This window comes from Electrophorus electricus, chromosome 2 (genome assembly GCF_041902795.1).
Source record: "Electrophorus electricus isolate QZ-2024a chromosome 2, ASM4190279v1, whole genome shotgun sequence".
In the NCBI taxonomy this organism is placed as follows: Eukaryota; Metazoa; Chordata; class Actinopteri; order Gymnotiformes; family Gymnotidae; genus Electrophorus; species Electrophorus electricus.
The window spans coordinates 32,070,570-32,096,480 of NC_137498.1; the positions used below are offsets into that span (position 1 = coordinate 32,070,570).

Sequence of the window (25,911 nt, forward strand, 5' to 3'; positions counted from 1 at the left end):
ACCCAGTGCTTTAATGTATCACTTAATTGAAGTCTCCTCTGATCCAGGCAGGGAGCCTTCCTTCTAGCCTCATCGTCCTTACTACTCTCTAGTGATTCAGAGAACCTCAGCAGTCATCAATGCACCCCCCCACTCTCCCTCTCTCTCCCACTTTCTCAATATTTCTCTCTCTCCCATCTTTCTCTCACTCTCTCTGACTCTCTCCACACCTTTGTCTCCTATCCCTCTCTTTCTTCCTTCCCTCTCTCCAAAGCTCACCCTAGCTGCTAAAAGGTGAGAGAAAGAGACAGAGAGAGAGAAAAAAACTCTTGCATGATTTGCTGCACATTATTGCATCTTTAGGCACACACCAGTTTTTGGTATGAAACTCCACGGAATATAAGAGATCATCAGAACCCATGCACTGGGTGATTTTTCCAAGGGTTCCTAGTCTTTCTTCCTGAATAGGTAAATATGTTTTCATGGCCAAGCTAATGGTTTTCTCTCTGAAAATCAGCTGGTCACATTACCTAAATGCCATCATTTCTATTTCCAGCTGAGGAGTGGTGTCCCTCCTGCTGCTCTGGCTATTAGGTTGCCCATACAATCATCTTATCTATATGGGGCATGTAAAAGGTACATGACATGCTGTATAAGCGCCAAATGATTGTTCTTCCCTAATGACTTGTGTTTAGGAAGCAAGCCATGACACTTGCTAAAAGTGGAGGGTATTCCTACAAGCTAACTGCATCTCAAAAAATTGATGAGAACTGTGATAACCTAAATTTCTACATATAATCTCCACTTTCCATATGGGTGGGATATTTCATATCAGTCATGGGTCAATTAAGCCTGGACTGTACACAGTGCTGAGAAGTTTATCAATTCATAGATCAAATTGCTACTTTTTTTATTTTGCCTATTTTTAAAGCTTCTTTCTTCTTTTCCTGGCTGTCATGCATGCATGCTGTTATGCATGCTCTGAACATGCCTGCTCTCATAGTTATGGTGTCAACAGTTTCTCTGAGGCAGCAGTTCTGTCCTATTAGTGGTGAGAAAGTATATTTACAGAAGTCACTCAGGCACATTGATGACCTTGCAATTTTATATGAAGTGCCTTTATCACTTGCAGTAAACATTGGTATCCTTTACTTAGTACAGTCCTTTTCACCTGGAATTGGCTAGAATGAGAGGGACACAGAGATGGAAGGAGAAGAAGAGAGGGAGAGAGAGAGAGAGAGAAAGAGAGAGAGAGAGAGAGAGAGGAAAAGTGAGACAGGGGGAGGGAGAGGAATAGGGGAGAGGGAGAGGGAGAGATGGAAACAGAGAGGGAGAGGTTTAGGTTAATCAACAATCAGCACCACAGAGAATCAGTCAGTACAGTTCATTTTAAAAAGCAGCACCTTTTATATCCAGCCCCAATTCCAGGAAAAGCACCTTTTTAATATTCATACGAAAATATCCATGAATGCCACTGGCCAAGATCTGGTGTTTAATTAAATGGATTGATTCTGCTGCTTTATATACTGTAAGCTATTAGAAACTGACACTAAAATCTCCATGAAACTGAATTGCATTTAATTAACACAGCAATGGTGAGCCTGCTGAAGACAGGACAGTACTTTGGTAGTCCAGAACTGTTTTAAAGGACCCAGTACTCTTTCTGGGTTAACTCTTAATTAAGTGAATATAAGACTTATTTAAATGAATTTGCTTAAGCATGCAATATGGATTAGGCCATTAAACACTGACCTACACCCTGGTGAATTGCACTGTACATTTCCAAAAACCATAGATATCTCAATCTTCCATTTAGTTTTTGTGCATCCACACTCAAGACTATATAACATTTGGTGAAAGTTGGAGCAGTCTGTTGAAGAATCCACAGCATCTGTGAGTTTGCTGTTCCCCAACAGTAACCTTTGTTGAATAGCATGCCGAGCACTGCCAAGCACAGGCATCGCTGAGCTCTCACTCCTGCACTCTGCAGGCAAAGCTAATGATAATGTTGTGAAACTATCACTGTGCTAATGGTCCAAACACACAAATGACATCATTTACCCAGAGTCACTTATTTTTGTTCTTTCTTCTGCTTGACAAGATGGATGAAAGCCTCTTTTGTAGCCTTGTGTGGGGGCCCAGGTACTTGTTTAAAAAAGCACAAATTATTATTAAAGTATTTGGACCTCTCAATATTATTAATAATGGGATTGATTTAAGTTGTACTGGTGAGCTTGCTTGTTAATAGAGGCTCATGCAGGATGTGGAACACAGAATTATCTGAGAGAGAGAGGCAATGATGAAAAAACAGGTGAAAGTCAAGGCAGGGGCATGAGGCTCTGAGAGACAGCTGTCATGTATTTGTCCCAGTGAGTGTGTCTCTGACCCCATCAGCGACTGACACACTCAGAACCATACATTGTGAATCCTTGAGTTAGAGCTGAAGGATTCTGGGTCAAGCAATCTCCCGCTAGCTCCTGCTACACCGGTCTTCTTGGCAGTACTTGGCATCTTTGGTAATGTTTTGGAGGATGATGACCCCCAAAACTGCTAACAGGGAGTAACACCTTGCAGGATGGCCACATTTGCATAAAGCTAACTTATTAAATGTCATTAAAAGCAATGCTAACTCATAATGGTTGGAAACATGGAAGTGTTTCTTTAAACTGTATTTTTCCTGTCAGATAAAACTAGAATATGCATCTGACTTAAGTAAAAACACTATGAGATGAATTGTATAAAATCAAACCATAACTTCTTATAATTCCATAAAGTGACAAGTAACTTCTTTGGCATGTGTACATAAACATTTACCTTGTAGTTTGCAGGCAATGTAAGCTATCATGGTGTACTATAACTATATCATATTGTTGAGGTTAAATGACTGTAAGATGTGTCAGCGTAAATTTATCTAAAGATGAAAACCACATTTAACCACAGTTAAAGCAGAGGCAATTTTCAGGATGGGACTCAAAATGTTTATATCTACATTCTATCACAGGTTATATTATGATCTAACAGACTATACCAGTCAAATGGGCATTTATTCATGTAACACACGTTTTCATGGTATTCAGAAATAGTGTTAATGTCAGACACTCTAAGCTAACTGCTTCTGTAATAGTATCTGTGTGCTATTTGCTATTTGGTTGCTTGGATATTGATCAAAGTGCAGAATATATTTCGGCATTCCTGTCCCAGGAGCACTCTCTCCCAGACAGAAGCCGTGGTGGTAATAGCTGTACGACGCATCCACTGATCTGAGAGATAAAATGTAGGAGAGGTGTGAAAGAGGTATTTGTGAAGTGGAGAAAGCGCCATCTAGTGGCACTGTAGGACGGCACTCCCTGAAGGTTTGGCTGCCCAACACACAGGTCATCACTCTTGCCTTGAGAGAACTTGAGGTGTATCTCTCATGCTTTCCTTTACAGTGTCTTCTGGAGAACTCACAGCATCAGAGGAATGCGTAATCCATGACTGCTGGTGTTAAGTCTTTCATTTAAAAGGTCCATGATGAATGAAGTGAGATGATAAGAATCCTGGCTAAGGACTTCGGTTCTTTACATACAGATATTTACAGCATAAAGAACAGTCAGCTGATGATACACAAACCATTCAGACTCTTTTGAACTTGGTAACTTGGATGTCTAGCATTTTAACAGAAAAGGCAGTACTGTTTGCAGTACACCAGCTAAAACTACCTCAGCCAACAGTTCATTCCAACTGGCTGAATCTTTGGTGATAGAGAGATTATTGTGCACATCTAACAGCAGAGTATGGCTGTGAGACTGACTTTACTCTACCTCCAAATGAGATCGAAATAAAACCAAAATACATTTAAAGAACTTAATTGAGGCCTTAATTGATTTGGAAGCAAGCCACATCTTTCATAGTTCAGCGCTGATTGCCCATGGTAGGGCTAACTTTTCTACTGCTTCAGAATAAAAACAGTGCAGATTTTTTTAAATGACGCTGTTATATAAACGAGTTTCATACTGTCCCTTTAGAGGCCTTGACATTTTTTTTTTCATAGAGGAGAGACATTTCCTCTTTTCACAGGGGCTCAGAAGAATCACTGAGACAAAACGAATCACTGAGAGAGACTCTACACCTCGTCACACAATCCTCACAGAGCAGTCTCAATACAACATCAATACAAACCACACCCATGGGACTTAACACTCAGTTTCCCTTGAAAAGCACTCAAAGCATAAAAGGCTCAATCCCACCCAAAGGTTAAAAATCTGACATTTAAAACCCCTAAACGTTATCCATCAAATTTGTAGAGCCAGACCTTTTCTGTGGATATTAAACCAAGTCCCAAGATGACAAATTAAGCCAGACATCTGTCTGTCTATATGTCTTTCTTTATGAGCAAATCTTCTGTTTCTATTCAATTTTTCATCTATCCAGTGACCAGACAACATTTCTAAAGATCATCCAGGGACAATGCACTTAGCATAGTCTAGCTCCGTTGCTCACTCTTAGCTTGCCTCTCTCATGAGGTATGGTAAATAGCGAAGGCAGGAGTGGTTCGTTAGTTCGTGTGAGCAAACATAGCGCCTGTGGACTTAATAGTGTGAGCTTGGCTGGGCAGGAATGTGGGCTGAGGTCTCCTGGGGAAGCATGGAGGCTGTGGAACAGCTGCAGTCTTGGGAGGGGGTGGTTCAGATGGAGGGGGTGTTTGGCTGACTCATGCCTCTGCAGGAGGATGGAACCTGGGGATGGCTGCAGGGGGGTGAAGTGGGTCCTGCCGGTAGAAACTAACAAGAGCAATGTTGGCAGGTGTTCCAGCACAAAAACATAATGACAGTGGTAATGTCACAGGAGTGTTTTGTGCACTGTGAATAGATGGGAACTGCCATATTTTAGATTGAGCAATTTGTTGATTTTCAAGAGCTTGTCAAAGATTCTTTGTGTGTCGCCTCATCTTTAAAAACATTTTTCTCTCAGACTTTGTGTCTTTGAGAGCAACCAATGGCAATAAAAATGCAAATGTTATATTTTTGAGCTCAACTCAAAATATGTTGGGGCTGCTCATTTCTCTCTTATTCCTGTGCTTAACATTTCAAGGGGACTGATTTTCACATCTAACTTTTTCAGCCTCTGCACATTCACCACTGGTGTGCGTTATGATGACAAAAAGGCACACGGCTCTGCAGTTCTCCTCTGCCCCATCCAGTCGTGCTGTATAACTCATACCCTTCATTCCCTCGTATTCTCCCCTCTATGCTGTGCCCCCAGGAATATGCCATGTCAAATGATTTCATCTCGGAAAAAGAGAGGAAAAACAATCTTATTTCCCAAACCTACCATCTGGCAGGACAGCTTTCGACGTTTCCATTCAGCTCCGTCCAATACGACGCTCCCGTCTGTGCACCACGGCCCCCGTCCTTGGAGATAGATGGCATGCGCATGAGGGAGGGGGGGGGGGGGGGGTTGGAACATTCTGACAGGCCCAATGTCCTCACCGCCATGCCGTTCTCTGCATGATTGATTCCATTTCTCCCTCCAACATCCACTCCCCGAGCCTTCATCTCCTTCCTTTCCTCTCAGCCATCATTTGCTATTCATACAGTATCCCCGGATCCCTCTTCCACCCCCCACCCGCTGAATTTAAGTGAAACAGATCACATGCGACGCCAAAGGTGTTGGTGTCTAAAAGCTAGTGTTCACCTCCCACTTCTCTGCTGGAGCCATCTTTCAGCCACACAGGAAATGGAAATAGGGTTAAAAAAGAGAAAGACTGAATGGGACAATGAACAGGATGGCTTTTTGCTGTGTCTTTTGGCTGGCATCTGAATGCTGCTGGTGTACATTGAATGATTTTTTTTTAAATTCTTTTTTCTTTCTTTCTTTTTTTTATGGAAGCATAGCAGCTGCCAAGAGTGGCGCAGAGTTTGTGGTTGCATGGACCCAAAGAATCATTTAAGGGGTGGTTCGAATGCAAACACGGGGGACAAGGAGATGAATGTTGCAGAATTCTGTACAGCGGTCATGAATCATAAATCATGAATCATGGTAATATGAGCTCAACTTTTCAACATAAGAGTCCTCTTTTAATCATCTTTCTTTATCCCTGACAAGGCTGCCTTGGGGCTGGGGCACAGGGGATAGCTGCTCCAACAACACTGCATGCATGCAGCCATTACAATGGGGAGTGTAATCTAATCAGAGTTTAATCTATCTTGTGGAGATTAGAGGATTGCTTGAAAATGGCAGAAATCTAAGCAAAGCCCAAAGGCTGCGGTAAAGGTCCCTCTCTCATGCTGTAGAAAACTTCAGACATCTATTTTACTTTTATTGTGTGCTAATAACCAAATCCTAAGAATTTATTCTGGGTCTAATTGGAGTGACCTTCTTAAATTTTTTTAGAAAGAACATTTCTCATCACATTATTTAATTTCATAATGAATGTCATGAGCACATAATTGTAAATGGTGGGCCTGGCTTGTATGTCTTACCAAAAAAATTGAAAGAAAACAAAAGCAATGAATTTGATCAGTGAAGTCTCTATAATGAATCAACTGTTCTTACTGACAAGTTTATGAGAATGGACTATGGAACACTCAGCTCTTCTTCTCTTCAGCCTTTTTTTTGGCACCAAGAATATTCTAATTTCATATTTCATGTAGAATACAAAAAAAAAGTGAAAAAAGAATGAGCTGAACTGAATTTCTCATTGTACAGATTTTTAAATTTGGAATTAGTGAAAAACATTAACCAGGACCAGAAGACTTGATCATACCTCTTCTAAATGTGCTATTTATATTTCTTCTGTCTGTGCATTTACATTACACTTTGTCTCTGACATGGGTTCATTAAATACAACAAAAAGTTTGGAACAAAACAAGAGGCCAAATATCTTGTGAACAAATCATGCTGTTTTGAATTCTTTTATGCTTGCCGATAGGGATGTATAGACATTATTTAGAGAATGGAACTGAGTTGGATTGTGATCCAATCCCTGTTGTCAGTTGAGCTATAACTTTTGGCTCCTTATATGCAGGCATTGTGCCCAGAGCCAATTGAAGGATCAGTCATGAATATACAATGACTTTGCATGAGATTTTTCACAGTTACTGAACAATACTCTTGTAGTATTGCTGCGTCATGCTCTGCATAAATGGGAAACCTTAGGTGAGTCAGTCAATATATATACATATATATGTAGTTGCCTATACATACATATATTGGTGCAAGGCACAAATTTGTCAGCCACCCTTTATTCAGTTGATTACTAGTCAGTGTTTGACCAGAGGGCACAAGAACATTCTCAGCAGCCCTATAGTGTCACTGATATGACAGTGGCATGGTAGTAGGAGTTTGTGTCAGACACTGTCACCTAGGAGGGTTAAATGGGTGCTCTAGCTGCTATGCCAGGGAGCTAGCTCTGGTGCTGGAGCTGGCATGGGTGTGGCCCTGATGGAAAATACAGTGGTGTGCACAGAGACATTTGGAAAGTGTCACAAGCAGGAATGCTCCCCGAAGGCATTGTGATGGGGACTGTCAATCTCTGAAGGGGAGGATGGAATGATGGAGACTACCACTTATGGGTGCTCTGGCTGTTATAACAGGGAGCTGGCTCTTTGGTAAAGTGGTCACATGATTACCACCTGTTGGCCCTGGGTTTGAGACCCAAGTATGGTTTATGTTAGAGAGCTGCACTGGCAAGTGTGTATATGGCATAACACTGTTGCATGAGCTTTTATTAATGCCAGTGGATCTGTTGAGTTTTTTCACAGCATTTCTTTGGTCATTAATTTCCTACTGATGCAAGCATAGCAAACACAAATTTTGTATGGCAACATGTACCCATCAGCCATAACTTTAAACCACCTGCCTAAAATAAGGTTTTGATTCCCCTTGTACCACCAAAGTAGCTCTGACTGGTTGAGGCATGAACTCCATAAGATCTCTGAAGGTGGTATGTGGTATTTGGTGCCAACACATTATTAGCAGACTCTTTAAGTCCTCTAAGTTGTGAGATGAGGCCTTACTGGATCAGACTTGTTTTTCCAGCACATGCCATACATGCTCAATTGGATTGAGATCTGGGGAAATTGGAGGCAAAGTCAACAACTTGAACTCTTTGTCATGTTCCTCAAACCATCCTGAACTAATTTTTTCTGCATTGTGCATTTCCTGCTGAAAGAGACCAATGGTATTAAGTAACACCATTGCCATGAAGGGGTGTACTTGGTCTGCAACAATGATTAGATAGGTGGTATATATCAAAGTAAAATCCACATGAATGCCAGGACTCAAGGTTTCCCAGTAGAACATTGCCCAGAGCATCACACTGCCTCCACTGGTTAATCTTCTTCGCAGAGGTCATCCTGCGGCCAACTCTTCCCCATGCCACATGCATCTGGTCGTCTACATCATGTAAAATAAATATGTGATTCACCAGACCAAGCTGCCTTCTTCCATTACTTCATGGTCCAGTTCTGATGATTAAATGCCCATAGTAGGTGCCTTTGGCAGTGGACAGGGGTCAGTATGAGTATTCTGAATGGTCTGTGGTTGCACAGATGCACTGATGCACTGTGTGTATAAACACCTTTCTATCATAGCCAGTATTGACTTTTACAGCAAACAATAGTACTACAGTAGCTATCCTGTGGGACTGGATCAGATAGGCTAGCCTTCACTCCCCACATGCATCAGCGAACTTGTGGCACCTTGTCGCTGGTTCACTAATTGTCTTTCTTTGGACCACTTTTGATAGGTACTAACCATTGCATACCAGAAGAGCAATTTTGGAGATGCTCTGAACAAAACGTATAGCCATTGCAATTTGGCCCTTGTCAGAGTCTCTCAGATACTTACACTTGTCAATTGTTATACTTTCAGCACATCAATTTCAAGAACTGACTGTTCGCTTGCTGCATAATATATTCCACCCCATGCCACTGTATTCAGAAAATCAATGTTATTCACTTCAGTCAGTGGGTTTAATGTTAAAGCCGATCAATGTTTAATGGTTATCTCTAACTGTGTACTTACAAGGTGTTTCTAACATCTAACACCAGTGGTTGGTTACTTTATACATATATTCTGAATTGCTGATTGGTTTCATATTTATGTGAAGTAATAATGTGTTTGTGGATAGAGGTACCAAAGGGGAAAGTGCAGATGTGTCAAACACTGTCACATCTGTTAAATGAAGAGTTCACTTAAAAAAAAAATTCCACTCGCTGTCACCAATGAGTGCTATATCAATAAGCAGTAGTCAGGTATTACAAATGCTTGAGAACTTCATATACCTCATGACTTTTACATATTAAAAAATTCTTCAGAGGTGAGAATCCCCCACCAACAGTCCTAGCCCAAACATTAACATACTTGCTCACTTCATAGAAAGGCACAACCTGGCCATGTTCCAGTAACAACCACCCTGGATCAGTAGGCCAGGGACGGATTTGGCATGGGCCTGTTGAAAGGAGGGTCTCTGTTTATGCACACTGGGTGGGGCTGGAAGGGTGGGTTACCTATTTCTGAGTCAGCAGAGGAAGAGGCATCCATCCTCTTCCTCCTCCCACCACAGCTGCTCATAAGACAGGGACCCCAGAGCCAAGAACTGGGTTGATGGGCTGGAAAATTGCATTAAAAGCCGCAGGTCACTCTCCTCACCTCTGTTCTTTCTCACACATGCTGAACTGAATTAAAGCAGAGCTGCAGACTGATGTTGATCTGATGACAAAACAGGTGCAATGTAAACTGATCTGGCATTCTGGACTGAGTACAACCACTAGCTGGGATGAGGTTACTGACAAGTGGTCATGTGATCAACTGCTTTGTCATATCCACATGTAGTTACATATGAGATACTAGTACTGAGGTAGTATTGAAGCTCAGGATTACCTGTTTGCTAAGTATATTTTAAAACTGAAGAGAAAACTTCCTAGGTCATTCATAAGTAACTGGATAGTTCATAAGTACCTGGCCAATGATACAATGTACAATGAGTTGGTCCAAAATGACTCCTTTAATTCAAAGGTGTTTGCATTTATGGTCTACTGTGAAAAGAGAAATCACAGCCTTAGTATACTGCCTTATAATGAGGCATGGGTGTAACTTTGCTTTGAAAAGTGTTGGGTACAAGAATGCATACATTAATGTTGTATTCATTTCAGCTACCCCTCACATTCAGACATTCACCAAAAAGAAATCAGCATTAGGATTAAAAGGAAGAGGTTCATGAAAGGTATTATGGCTGCATTGAACGATACAAGAAGTATCAGGACTATGATTTAGAATGAATTTGCAGTATTGTTTTCTCTTCATTTTGATAAACAATTGTTTTGTTGGAACATTTGTTTTAATAGAAAAGTTCGATGACTGGGCTTTTTCATGGAGCTCACATTTTATTAGATGCATGTGCAGGCCAAACACTTTTATTTTCTTTTTTTTTTACCATCTGTTTGGACAGGTATCTGCAGTAAGCAGATGTTTATCTAAAATATTTTCAGAGTACAGAGTATATTTTCAGCCATTTTAGAAAGTGGTGGGGGTATGTCCTCAGCTTCCCTAGCATAAATTACTCTTATGTAATGATGTATTTAATCATTTAAAGTGCTGCTTATGTTTGGCTGATTAGATTTTCTTGAATTCTAAAAAAAAAAAAAAACACCAAGCAATTGCATATCTCAAAATATACTGTCATTTTTGGTGATATAGTGAATATTTAAATACAAGTTTGTTGTGAACTCTATGAAATTATATAAAAAAGTATATTGACTCAGTATTAACCAAACAGCATCAACAGAGGACTTTTTGATCATGCCTCTATTATAAAAATATAATAAATTCAGTTCAGTTTGGGGAAGTTTTGCTTCAACAGTGTGCTTGAATGTTTTGCTACAGTTCACACAATATTTACATGAGATCCAAGTCAGGAATCTACTTTGGCCATTCTAAAATATGGAACTACTTCTCTTTGAGCCACCTTTGTTGAGTTACACCTGTGTTTTGGCTTAATGCCATGTTACTTAATTCACTGTGTTGTGGGTTTTAGAATACAGACACCCTGACATACAGACACCCTGACATTCTGCTATAGAATTTCCAGGTAAATTGAATTTGCAAGTGTTTGCTAAGCAAATTTCATTCATTGGTCCATTAGTGATTGCTAGTCATCTAGGCCCTGCACCAGCAAAGCAACTTCCCTATTATACTGCCTCCACCTTGCTTCACAGCTAGTATGAGGTTTTGGTGTTGGTCTTGTTTCCAAACATAATGCTACATAGTGTTTTCTTGTTTCCAAACATAATGCTGCATAGAGTGTACCAAAAATCCATCACTTGTCATCTTCTGTCTTCTAATTTATCATAGTGGTAATGCAGTTATCCAGGTAATTATTTTTGTCATTCTTTTTATTGAGGTAGCAGAGCTTTCCTTTGAAGTAACATCACATGAACACCACTCTTTAGTGTTTTTAATGTTATGGGAGGGTTATGAACACATTTTGAAAGAACCCTACTAAAACTGCACAGGGAAAAAATCTGATACAACAGGCCCAAGCCTTACTTTTTTTTCTGTCCAAACTTAACACTATAACATCTCAATTCCTAAGGCCTGATCCAATTCCCAAATTGAACCACAGGCTCTGTGACACTATTTTGCCTCTCTCTTGTTGGATCTCTTCTCTATAATACACACTCTCACAAACTACAAATGAAAAAATGTGTGCTTATGTTCCTTTGCAACAGTAAACACAAATATGTAGTGAGCAAGCATGAATTTATATTTTGTTTCTATATAGTAAAAAAATAAATTGTAAACCACAATATAAGGATGTTTAAAGATCTATAAGGATAGTTTAGCAATCATGTACTTTATCCAACACACCCAAAGGTAACAGCATTACACATAGGCCTAGTTTTGTAAGGAGACTGGCTATTTAATAGAACACAGAGATAGAAATACCACCATCCAAAAGAGCTGAAATTTTCTGTGGAATTGTTTGTTATATTTGAAGCTCTTTAAATCTCTAATGTCTTTCTTTTCAGTAAGTGTTGTAGTGATTCCTTTTAGAATAAGTCTCAAGTTACAACTTTCAAGTTGAAGTAATACAAATTAAAGTTGAAGTAATTACTAAAGCTGTGATTCCAGTGATGTACTGTGCCAGTGGACAGAGAAAGCAGGTCACAGTTCAACAGGAGTAAACAAGTAAGCAGGGGCAAGTCCATGATTGAAGAGGGCACTCAGAAATCCAGGCTAAACTATTAACTGGAAGATTAACTCTATTTAAGACACTTTTAAGCTTTTCTGCACATTTTCTTCTATTGTTACAAACATTTCTATGAAATCAGACTTATACAAAATCTGCTTGCAATATGTGCATGCACAATTCACCATAACAAGATATAAAATGATTTATAAACACAAAAATCTAATATTTTGTAAAAGATGTTCACAGTGTGCATATTTAAGAGGCTAAAATAAAAACATAAGCTGCAACTCACTATGGCATTTCACCATACACACTGCATGGCCCTCAGTGTGTAATTCTGAGATGTTTCAAGCACATACACAGACTGGGATCCCAGTGTTGTTTTAGGATACACATTGCATCTGATACTTTATGTGTTGAGCATAATTCTCTCTACAGCCCATGAGTATGTTTTAATTTGCATAACAATTAACTATTAACCTTTTGTCCTCTTGTCCTTTTAATGTTTTGCCAATGAAATATGACTATTTTAAACCAGTGCCATGGCCAGCTAATTAGTTTGTAAGAATAACAAGCCTTAATGAGATAGCGACAAAAAATGTTATATTTTCCTTATTTATACAAACTATTCTAAAATAAAATATGTCATCAGAACAGCTGAACATCAAAACAGGAATCCAAGTAAAAGACCCCTGAAACCTAAAAGACAAAATCTAAAGTAAGACATGTATTCACATTATGTATTCTCATTATATACAGAAATCTTAAAGCATATAAAAATATATTCAAGGATTTTATGACAGGACCTACATCTAAATATATTATTACATATCTGCAGAAAATAGCCTAAACTATTTTCAAATGATCAGATAGATGGACAACCTGGCTTCTCTCAATTTCATTCCAAAACTAATCCTCTCATGGGCAAAAGTATGACGCCATTGTTGACCACTCCATTGAGTAGATATGACTTCCACAAGGTCACACCAGAATGTGCCAGAGGGAAAGTGACAATTGTTCAAACTTTCATTTATAGAGGCTTTCCACAATGATATAAAAGGCTTTGTCTGATAAACAAATTAATTCAAAGCACACTGAGCAGAGCACAATACCTTTCACTTATCAGAGAGCTAAAGTTAGATAAAGATAATTAGTGCGTTGTACCCTGTGGCTGTCCATGCTCTTGACAAAGGAGTCCCAGCACAACCTAGCGTGGCTGGAAAAACAGGTTTCGAATGACACAAACTGCAGCCTTGCAGGTGAGCAACTTCATCAGGCCGGGAACATTGACCCTTACTTTTAGCCTTACTTTTCCTCCAACTGAGCACCAGCTGAGACAAGTGGAACATGCTTCCCAATGCTTTCTGATTTTCTCTCACTCCAGAAGATCTCAGTGATGGTTGAATGTAACAAATGAGACCCCCTTTCTACTGGAGTTTCAGCTTTGTTAGAACTTTTTCGGCATCTGTGAGCCCAATCTATGCAGTAACGCACCACACGCCACCGGTATGTGCCTCCACATGGCTCCTGATGAATGGGGTGGACATCATGATGGCACGATTTCAGACATATACATAGCAGCTTTGACCTACAGCAGGAGAATGGGTGTGAGAAGAAAAGATGGCAGAGAGAGAGAGAGGGAACGACAGGGAGGAATAGAAACAGATGACTCAGGAAGCTGTCTCTGAACTGAGTATTAAGATAATTGGTTGGGCAGAGAGAGGGAGGATACTAAGATCTGAAGCAGGCAGGGAGAAGGAGGAGGCCAGAGGACAATGCAACCAGCTGGACGGGGAGATAGTCACAGTAGTCAGAGAATCTGTTTTATCCTGGAGGTTTGGAGGCGGTTCTGTCTGGTCTCTGCTCCAAGTGCCAGTTATCATGGCAGGGCCCGTCAGCCCACCAGCCCCTTTCTTGACTACGGACAGAGCCAGAGCGACAGTGGCCGCTTGAGAAGCTCTTTGCCACCAGTCCAGGCAGCACACTGGCACGGCACACCACTGCTTCCCTGGTGAAACAGCTGAACACCTGCATCTGCTCTCCATTTGACTCACATCTACGCAATGCCAAAGGCAATCTAAGCATTTAGGGCCTATTCCCGCTCACACTTTCAGCCCCGGCTGAATTGGTAGCTGTGTTTATGACTGTTCTCAGTCCCGGTGTGAACCAGTTAACACTTGTGCAGAATGTGGGCAGAGAATACCTCAGACAGGAATATGATGTCGCACCTACGTGGAGTGCAGTGAAGAGGTCGGGCTGCTGTGTAGAGGACATGTTGTTATGACAACAATTCTTCTGCCACTGGTATTCCATTGAAAAGCATATTCTCAAACTCTCTGAAGAATGTGACAGTGTTGAGGACACTAATCCATATTTAGCATGCGAATGAACATAAAATGTTAGCAAGAACTTGTTAGTGAGATCTTAAGTCATTAAAGTCTGTAATGTGCTGCACACCTTATTCAGAAACTGCCAGTATTATGAGTGAATGGATATTCCCTGATAAAGATAAAGGCAACAAAATAGTGCATGGACCCATGGACTACATTATAAGCGCTCTTATCATTCTCATTAGTTTATCCAGTGGGATAGAGAACAAACCCATCACCACACCACAAATGACCAGGCCAAAACGACACCCAGGCTGGGCAGCCACTGCACTAAGCTGTAGGAATGGAGCCTGGCTCTGGAACCCTGACTGCTCTAGCCTGCAGTGTCCATAGCCTCCATTGGACCATGGAGATGGAGGCTATTAGTGAAGGATCGCCTGAAGACAGTCTAAAAGACCTGGAACAATCTGGAACTGCAGTGCCCACACAAAGTTCTCCTGCTGGGCCAACAAATTCCTCTTTTTAGAAGGGGTGAGGGGCATTTTCCATATACTGAATATGCTTGTTCTGTGTTGTTTATGGTATAATTGTAATACCCAGAGTAGATGGCAAAGCTAAGCAGCATTGTAAAGGACAAGGTATGAATATAAACAATGGCTTATTTGGTTGATCTCATTTATACTTCCCAACCATCACAACACACAACTACACTTTCTTTAACAAGGCAAATAGTGCGCTGTCATTTATATTGACGTTTTGTGGTAAAATCAGTGCCTAGCTCAATAAAGTGACATCAAATATTAATCACAGGCTGGTTAAACAGATTTCTAAATTCATGCAGTTAACACTTAAGGGGTCTGTCCTCCATGCTGTGCAGATGTTTTGGTATGATGGCTACTCTTAGCCTTTCTGTTTATTCTAAAATTCACAGACCAGGGGATATGAACACCATCCGTGTTTTTATTTCCCCTTTCAAGGTAATTCGATGCTCCAGTGCACATTTTCCAGCAGTTTCTGGATTTCTCATATTAATGCTCTCATATTAATTTCATGGACATTTGAGTCCGTTAACAGAAGTTTTTGTAATGGATAGAGGAGAATATGGCCAGAATCTGCCTTTTTAATTTTCATGCTCAGTTGGGAGCAAAGTCACATGAGAAACCTCTTCACTTTAACTTCCCCTGCAGCATCCCAGAGGGAGCCATCTGCAGAGCCTTCTTCTGCTTTTAGATTTCTGAGGTGATGTATTTGTTATTGATGTCCTAAACAAAGATAACCACTGTGAAGTAAATTATACTGTCTACCTTCTCTTGGGTAGCAGTTTGTTGATGTTTAGTCCCATTTGTTTCATGTCATTTTCAGTAAGCCTATCACATGTACATCAGCTGGCATCCATAACAGTTCAGTTGTCATTTACAGGTCTTGGTTGGCTCTGTAACGTTTTCGCTGCCCGAGTGCCGGTGGGCGTGGAGCAGGAGGCACAGACTTCCTCGATAGGGACGAACATTTATTACATAAATGACAGCGGCACTCACACGTATTACAAACGATAAACATGAACAGGAAACGAGTGACATTTAAACAAACACGATGAACACGCATACGCTTTCACAATCACGAAGAAACATTAACACGTTACATCGACAAGTTACATCGACCACGCCGCACACCCTGACTTGAGTTTAAATACACACAGACAAAACGAAGTACATGTGTGTGCAGGCGTGGCCACAAATGAAAGTCCTCCCACTGCACGTGGCTGGCCAATCCACGCGCCTCGCAGGAGGCGAACGTTCCGTGACAGGTTCGCTGAGGTAGAATTTAGAGCTGTTCACATTAAAGTGACATTCATAGTGGACTTCTTTTTTAAAATCACATTATTAAATCCATATGGAATTATTCAGTTATTAAATAAAAGACAACAAAATATAAACTGCTCCACTTCACTTGTATTACAGATCAAGTTGTTATCCAAAACTTGTTTACATTTTGCTCATATATTGGTTTACAATCCAAATTGCTCAAATATTGCTTTATTTGCCCATATATGTTTGTCGAAGATAATTCAGTAAACCAAACTGTAGCTTCTAGCTTGGCTAGAGAGCAGTGCCTGATAAAGAGAGAGGCATGAAAGCCCTGTGCCTGTCCCAGAGTGCTGGATTACTGATGTGAGAGCCACAGAGGCCTGTGGGCCAGTGCCACATCCGCCTTGCACCCAGTGCCAGGAATCTCCCAGTATGCTGCTGCCTGTGCTTCTCCTTGGGGACTGTGGCACCATACTTCATTTCTATAACCCTGCCCAATGGCTGCAGCACGCAGGACATTTGGAGAGACATTAATATGGATGGTCAAAACAGCGAATGAGACTGTAGTGAGGTCAGGACTGTGAGGTACGGCGGTAGCAGCCCGTTGGACACCAGGTTTTTTGAGGTTACTAAAGAGGTGTCCACAGTTTCTCCTGGGTGCACAATGTAAGAGCAAGTTGGCATTGGCAGGGTTGCGAATCTGGCTATCTCTCCCATAGGCCTTGTTCCTCTCCTAGCAAAAGTAAACTGTGCTACACAGTGCTGCACTGCTGCACTGCTTTGTATTATCGAACCCAGACAGACATAGCACCCCAACACAGCCATGTGCTGTTTTCACATAGTCCATTTTTATGACAACCAGTGAACACAATGGTATTCAAGTCTTGTGTGCCACATATTGAGAGTTGTTACAGTGCATTGCTCTGAATTCTAACTGCAGACATGCTGTAGTTATTAATTTTATTAAAGATTAATGTGTCAATGAGGGTTTGGGCAAACACGGATGACTGGTGTTTGTGACTGGTTAATGACTCTTAGTGTAATTAATATTTAATGGTATATCTTAAAAGCCCTGGACATTCATAGTTAAAATCTTTTCCATAATCTCTATGCCACTAAATATTTTTGAACCACTTTATAAAGTAGCAGCTAGCTAGAATATTCTGAATAAAAACATCAGTGGTCAAAAACCAAGTGATACATTTTTCTTAAAAAAACATTCCATTCCACACAGTAGCTGGTAAACAGAGGTCATCTCAGGTTTAAGGCAAATCCCATTAATTTCTGCCTTTATTTCATTACTTTGATAGACTTATGTTCACCTTTTCACATCTATCTTTGTGAAAAAGCAGGGAAAACTGTGTTCAGACTCATTATGTACAGCAGTAGGCAGTACATACAGCAGGCCATGTAAGAAAAACCACTGTCAGTAGTTAAAAAACCATCCCTTGATCATTAGGGTGCATTCTACTGTTGCTACTGTTTGGCCCGGTTCACAGTTCACATGATCATACACTGTCCTGAGGATCTTTTTTAATGTGGTCTAAGTATGGGTCTTATACAAGCCTGTTCCCTGTTTTCCCTCCAGAAGTCCTATATGCTTCTCTACTAGGACACCCAGTCTTCCTACTTGAAGAATAGGGAATCTATCTTATCAGACACAGCTTGCAGGAAGTTAGTAGCCCATGGCTTTGGATTAAATCATTCAAAATGCCATCCAACCTAATTAACCTGCCCATCAGTCTTCAGACCACCTGCCCTCTCCCCTTCCTTAACAATCATAGCAAATTATTACCCTGTCCCACAACTTCATATGCGTCACCACATTATGAAGTAGCAGAGCTCAGATAACAAAAATAGCAAAGCATATTGTGTAGTGGGGCGGTTCTCACTGTTTTGAAAATGAGGCCTTTGTTACTGTTATCCATGCATGACATCATACAAAAGAGCCACATTTTCCTTGATTTACCCAAATGTACTGTTTCCACATCAGGTTTCTCTGGCACAATGATGTAACATCACATATTATTGAAGGCTAAGGCATAAACAAATCTGTAATATAAAAGAACATTCACAAATTTCCTCTTAATGGAACTGCAGGGAGAAATATCTAATAGACTCTCTTTAGCTCATGGTGTGTCAGTGTCCACTTTCTGTGTCTGTATCTCTTGTGTATATTGCAGAATATTGAATTTTAGCTAAGAGGAAATTAATAAATTGTACTGTCCAATCTAATTTTGAAATACAGTTAACAGATTGGGAAATGCAGGAAAAAAAGAAATGAGGGGGGATGAATGTGACTAGAAAGATCTGCCCTGGAGTCAGGTAGACAGATAATGCAAACCCTTTGTTACAGCTGGAAGAACTGGAAATATGGGCAATAGAAGCATTCCGCATCTAACAGGCATGGATGTCAGGGCACAGAAAGAATATGCAGGCATCTTGCTATTTCTCACCATGACAACATGAATTTCATAAACACATCAACACCTTTTGTGTGAGTTCTTTTCTTCTTTCTTTTCCATGAGTTTTGCATTTTACATATTCTTGCCATTGAAAACAGATCTATAAAAAACAGACTTGCTGTGTAAATTGATATGTTTCTCAATCGTTAGCACAAGGTGGGTGGAACAGCATGCTACCATGTGATCCTTTGACTCCAGACATGTCATTTGTTGTTTAAACCTGAGAGTGAGCACTTTAATCCTGCCATTTTCCAAGTGCTAGCCCAGTGAGAGACCATCTAATCCTTACAGCACAGTAAATCTGGTACTTTTCCAAAATATAGATCTTCCAGTACATGTGAAGTGAATATAATCGCCTTGATCCACCGCTGACCTTATGAAAACACACCTTGTATAATGCACTTTTGGATGGCTTGTGTAAAATGTAAATCAACCACACCATGATGGCCCCTCTCTCTCTCTCTCTCTCTCTCTCTCTCTCTCTCTCTCTCTTGTTCTCTCTCTTTCTCTTTCTCTGATCTGCAGTAGAAGTAGAAAAGTGTGAGAGCATGGCTCATATTATCAAGTGCAATTAGTGTAGGCATTGGATCCCATGGCAAATCTTTGTTCATAAATCCAAGTTTGGGCATATCAAGGCCTCTCACCAACTTGGAAAAGGCATTATATAGTAATGAAGGCATTTCTTATAACGCCTTGGTTTTCTAAAATCTATTTGATGTAATATCACAATTTTGTTTAGTTTTCTTTGGGGAGATCATCCAACATTACATCAGGGAAACAGAAAAAGATCACCACAGGCCATGCCGATGTAGCTTTGCTGGTACTTTGAAGTCCCAGTCCGAAAAACCCGCAGTTTGGGGTACTGCAACAAGAGACAATTTAGACTGCATTAGAACTACACACCAAGTAGCATAAAATGTATTTACGGTGCTGCACCTATGTAAGGTCTGAAATCTCTTCTAAAGAAAGTTAATTTTTCTGGCAGCTTGTTACAGTGCAATGTCAAGATGGGTGAAGGCTGTGATTAGAATAATAATGAGGAAGCTGAATTCTTAATTTAAAAAAAGCCAATATGTTCTTACTTTTATCCACTGTTTATTTTTTACACTGACATACATTATATATAAATATAGTTCAGAAAGCTATTTTAAAGAATTTTGTACAAACACTGAAACTAGTTTGGATAAGGTGTTATATATAAATTCTTGTGTAATTATATACAATTTTATATAAGTATTATATAAAATACTTGTGTAATTCCCAAGGGAGTCATTGTTCAGTGTTTTTACACAAGGGCAATACTCTTTATTACATAAATGAACATTTGAAAAGTGTTTTACAACCTAGCTACAGCACATCAATAACTATAGGCAAATATTTAGATTTAGTTAACTTTTTTTTGCTTTTGTATTTACTAGAAATCAGATTTAGATCTAATTGAAATTATATTAGATATTGCTAGTTACCAATATGTAACTAGTTACCACTGTGCACAGCATATTACATAAAAATACTTAATTAAGCAAAAAAGCCATATTTTGTTACATTTCTGCAGAAGATGACTACATTGCTATTCAGAGATATGTATTTTTTCCAGATTATAATTATTTACCTGTTTCCAGACTGAATTTATATGGACCAGGAAAAATGAACAGACGTTTATGCTGCTCACTTGTCATCTAGTGCCATGAAAACTCTTAGATTGGCCATGAGAGCATGCGTGGGAATGAAGCATTGTGTATGTATCTCATATAAATTGCATGTGCAAATGTTTTTATGTGCACTAAAGGTTTTCAATGGCTGATTAATAAAATGGACACAAAAGAAACACACAGGAACACACAAAGACATAACAAATCCCTCTTAAATAAACTACTCTAACTTACTCTAAGGCTCATGCTATCAAGTGTCATAATATAAAGCACAAAGAATATCCTCAGCTTTAGAAAGTTCTAGCCTGTAAATACAAGATCCATTCAGCAGCAAAACAAACATTTTAACCAACAGTCCAATTGATTTAAAGATACAATATAATAATAATAATAATAATAATAATAATAATAATAACAATAATAATAATAACAATAATACCATGACAAAGGTGATGATAATAATAATAATAATAATAATAATAATAATAATAATAATAATAATAATAATAATATACACAACAATTTTAGCAGGATTTGTGTGTGGCAGGATGAATGAAAATCTTTATTTTCATACCAGTGCTCTTCCCATCTGAATTCCCCAAACATGCCGTACATCTAGTGGAGCTCCCACCTGCCTCAATGTTGTTTCAAAGCATGCTAGGGAAGCCTGGGTGCTGATCCATGGTCTTACCCTCCTGAGAGATGCTCTGACAAGCCCCTACCTGCATTTTGTAGGGCCATGATTTTTTTTTCTTCTTGGTGAACTTTTTCTTTCTTTCTTCTTGGTTTTATTCCTTATTTTCTTGACTGGTTATGTATTGTGTAAGGAAGTTGGTGGTTCATAAGAGTTAGGAATGCAGTGAGGCCTATGCTAACAAATACAGCTTAAATGGTATGGCCATGGCCAATAAACAATTAAAAGCACTTGTAAACTTGTAAGATGATCTGGACCTTTTAGGCATATTTTGTGTTGTTTTACTTTTGAGTCCTGAAGCTGGTCTCCTTTGATATCACAGTAAATTTCTTCTTGGAAGATTTAACAACCTTTTCCAAATATGTTGGTATTTCCTGTGAAAACTTGAAATTGATTAACTAGCTTCAGAAGCCACTGGCTGTTTCCACGGAGCCATTTTACAAGGTGCAGTGTAATTGATCTGATGCTGCACATAAACATTGGTTTGTCTGAGTCTGACAGTCTCACAGTTAACGGGGTGAAAATAGGGACACTGTGTTTTCCCTAACCTGTCAAGTGGTAATTGGCCAACAGTTTCCTATAATAGCAATATGCCACTGGGACTGCACCTTTTAAATCATGTACAAAATAATTGGATGCCCATACAACAAAATAAAGAGATGTGTGTGTTTCATAAGACTCTATAAAGATTAAATATTAGGGTATTAAAATTGCACATATATTTTCCAAAGAAGCAAGAGACATACACAGAGAATAAATAACAATGTACTGAATTTGTAATGTTAGCCACATATATTGAATATGGAGCATATTACAAACACAAACGTTTGTCACAGTACTACAATATTTTAACTTCAAAACTTCTGTTTTTTTCTACACCCAAATATGCATGTGTTCTTACAAGCAGTTGATATGTGTTTTTTTTTTCTTTTTCATAGGGTGTCCCTCTGGATCCATAAATGACACTAAAGTGATGGGAGAGAGGTAAACACTGGGGGATGAGAGCCATCAACAATGTTATCTCCAGAGAAAATAGGCACAAGCTAGTCTGAGGTGGTAAAAGACTACAACTCTAACGCTTCCCCACAGGAAACTCCTCTGTAAGTGTATATGTTGCACCAGTATGGCATGATAACAGGCTGAAGTAATATATCTAGCTGATGTGAAAAATCCTTTTCTGGATTGGACCCGGGGCATCTATTGCACCTTCATACACACAAAAAAGCTAACTATCCTGCCAAAATACTGTGAGGCTCAATACAGCCTATTACAATCTACAAGTGACGTCTTCAGCTGTTAGCTGCCAGCTTTGTTCATGGCTTCCAGGAAGGCATCAGTGGTTTGTAGTGGTGGCATGGTGATGAGTGCCTTCTTCTGGACTATGGCCATAACCTACCTGACTTACATAGGTGGAGTGAATGGGGACTGCTGGCTCATTGAAGGGGAAAAGGGCTTTGTTTGGCTGGCAATCTGCAGCCAAAACCAGCCACCTTATGAGGCCATCCCTCAGCATATTAACAGCACCATTGTGGATCTTCGCTTGAATGAAAATAAGATCAAAAGTATCCATTATTCTGCCCTTAGCCGCTTTGCCAACCTAACATACCTGAACCTGACAAAAAATGAAATTAGTTATATAGAGGATGGTGCTTTTTCAGCCCAGTTCAACTTGCAGGTACTTCAGTTGGGTTTCAATAAACTGCGCAACTTAACAGAGGGGATTCTCAGGGGGTTGGGCAAGCTGCAGTATCTCTACCTCCAGGCCAACTTGATCGAGACTGTGACACCCAATGCCTTCTGGGAGTGCCCAAACTTAGAAAATATAGACCTCTCCATGAATCGCATTCAGGTACTAGATGGGTCCACCTTCACCAGCCTGACTAAGCTGACAACTTGTGAACTTTACACCAACCCCTTCAACTGCTCCTGTGAGCTGCTGGGCTTTGTTAAGTGGCTATCAGTCTTCCCCAATAGGACGAATGAACGTATGGTGTGTGATTCTCCTGCGGGCTTCTCTGGCTACAGCCTCCTGAGCCAGAATCCAAACAATCCCACTCAACGCAATGCACTGCATGTGCTGTCCACTGTGTGCACGGAGTATGATGTCACTCCATATGGCCCTGTGCCTCCTGAGACCACCACTTGCCCTCCAGACCCATGCGGGCTTGAGGACTGCCCCTCTGGCACTGAGCCAGATGAGATAAGCATCAGCCCCACCTATCCAGACCTGGATGTGAACCCGGTCATGAAGCTAAAACAAATCTCTCACACAAATGCAATCATCACTGTTCAGATCCCCCAACCTTACAAGAAAATGTATATCCTTGTTCTGTATAATAACAGCTTCTTTACGGATATTCAGAATCTGAAACGGCAAAAGGAGGACATTGAACTCAAAAACCTGAAACCCCACACTGATTATACCTACTGTGTGGCTTCTATACGCAATTCTTTGCGCTTCAACCACACCTGCCTAACATTATCCACAGGTCCCAGAAGTGGGAGAGTGAGAGAGCCTAATAATGCAACAGCAACTCACTACATCATGACCATCCTAGGATGCCTTTTCAGCATGGTAATCGTGCTAGGGGTGGTCTACTACTGCTTACGAAAGAAAAGACATGAAGATGAAAAGCACAAAAAGGCAGGTAGTATGAAGAAGAACATAATAGAACTCAAATACGGAGGTGAGCTGGAGGGAGGGACTATATCCAGGATGTCTCAAAAGCAAATGATGGCAGGTGAAAGTATGTCGCGCATGCCATATTTACCTTCTGTGAGTGAGCTGGATCAGTACAAACTTCAGGACATTGTTGACACACCAAAAATGTCAAAAGGAAACTACATGGAGGTGAGAACTGGGGAGCACCCAGACCGCAGAGAATGTGATATGTCTATGCCAAGCAATAGCCAAGGCTCTGTTGCTGAGATCTCCACAATTGCAAAAGAGGTGGATAAAGTTAATCAGATCATTAACAACTGCATAGATGCTCTGAAGTCAGAGTCAACTTCTTTCCAAGGGGTGAAATCTGGGGCTGTTTCCACAGCAGAGCCCCAGTTAGTTTTGATCTCAGAGCAACCACAGAGCAAGGGTGGTTTCCTGTCCCCTGTCTACAAAGATAGCTACCACCACTCTTTACAGAGACACCACTCCTCAGATTCCTCACCAAAGAGGCCCAGCACGGCCACTGGTGGTCCCATGCGTAGTCCGAGGCCTTACCACTCTGAGGGGCCATACAAGTCAGAGTCGAAGTACATAGAGAAGACCTCACCAACAGGTGAGACCATCATGACCATTACTCCAGCAGCTGCCATACTAAGGGCAGAAGCAGATAAGATCCGTCAGTACAGTGAGCATCGGCACTCTTACCCTGATGCCCAGATCGAAGAGCTGGAGGGACCAGAGAGTCGCAAGACATCCATTCTGGAACCCCTGACGCGGCCTCGGCCCAGAGACCTGGCTTATTCCCAACTCTCTCCACAATACCACAACCTCAGCTACACCTCTAGCCCTGAGTACTACTGCAAGCCAACGAACAGCATCTGGGAGCGCTTCAAGCTTCATCGCAAACGTCATAAAGACGAAGAATACATGGCAGCAGGCCATGCCCTGCGTAAAAAAGTGCAGTTTGCTAAGGATGAGGACCTGCATGACATTCTAGATTATTGGAAAGGTGTGTCAGCCCAACATAAATCTTAATCTGACAGTGTTTGTTCAAGTTTTTTTTTTTTTTTTGCTGTTGGATTGCAAGAACTGATCAAAAGTGATAGAAACTACTGAAATCACATTTTAATGGAAAAATACTACAACACAGCCAACTTTGACTTAAGGGGGAAGTCAAATTGGGAATACAATCTTAGTTTTGTGAGTTCACTGAAATTAAAGAACATACTTTAAAGGACAAGACAAAACTGCAAATTTAAAAATATATATGTTCAAGTGGATTATAAGTATTTGGTTTCGCATGGCCAAGTCCTGTGACAATGGATTTGATATTGTGTATGGTGAGAAATAAAAAAAAAAAAAAAAAAAAAAAAAAAAATCTAACAAAAAAAGTCATCCTACAATGAGACATCTTCTGACAACTTTGTATTTCTTCTGTCTGTATACTAATGAACAGTTCTCTCTATATATTTGAGTTATAAATACAAAGGGACTAATGTACAGATAGTGTTTCTATATTTGCAAGGTTTGCTGGTTAAAAGTAAAGAAAAATACATGACATGATTCGGGTTTAGACCATGGATTTTTGAATAAGCTCCTGTGATATTTGATGATATTTGATAATGAATGTTTAAGCGCCCTATTAGATAAACATTCACTGGATACTGGAATGGTATATCTCCCTTCAAACTACAGTCTACTATATTCTGCTTTCTCATTTTCTTTTTTCTTTATTCACATCACAAAACAAAATGCGCAGTATGATAATATTATTAAAGGCCAGTTAATTTGTGTAATTTATAACAATGAAAAAGATCAGTTGGATGGAAAATCTGAAACACCTGCATAACTGATAGTTGATAGTGTCACAGTGGGGAAAATCTACAGTAGGGATGAAAAGATGGTATCAATGAAAACCCTTCTCAGTGGAACTCAATTTGGACACTTTGCATTTGTGATTTGTCTTTTGGTTATTTTGCTCCCAGATGCCTACCTTTGCTTCAAACTTACTATGCCTGCTGTAGTAAAGATTCCAGTGTTCCATGGTATCTGATGGACAGCCAAAATGCATGAGTAGCAGCGCATTCCATTTCTTGCAGAGATTTCCTCTGTTCTCTAACCCTGAGGATGAATGTATTACATA

At 40.1% G+C, this 25,911-nt stretch overlaps 1 protein-coding gene across 2 annotated transcripts in view; it reads left to right on the forward strand.

Annotated features, from left to right (window-relative positions):
• The window catches only part of elfn1a (extracellular leucine-rich repeat and fibronectin type III domain containing 1a), a 78,979-nt gene that overhangs the window by 42,716 nt on the left and 10,352 nt on the right, over window positions 1-25,911 (forward strand). Inside the window, exon 3 of one of the 2 annotated variants that reach the window (XR_003409910.3) lies at window positions 22,042-22,203. Coding sequence is in view for 1 of the 2 variants with exons in the window: in XM_026999007.3 (XP_026854808.2) it covers window positions 22,419-24,803 (2,385 nt within the window). In the remaining variant the exon portion in view is untranslated. Of the gene's footprint in view, window positions 1-22,041; window positions 25,110-25,911 lie in introns of those variants that run through there. The other variant, XM_026999007.3, reaches the window with a different exon arrangement.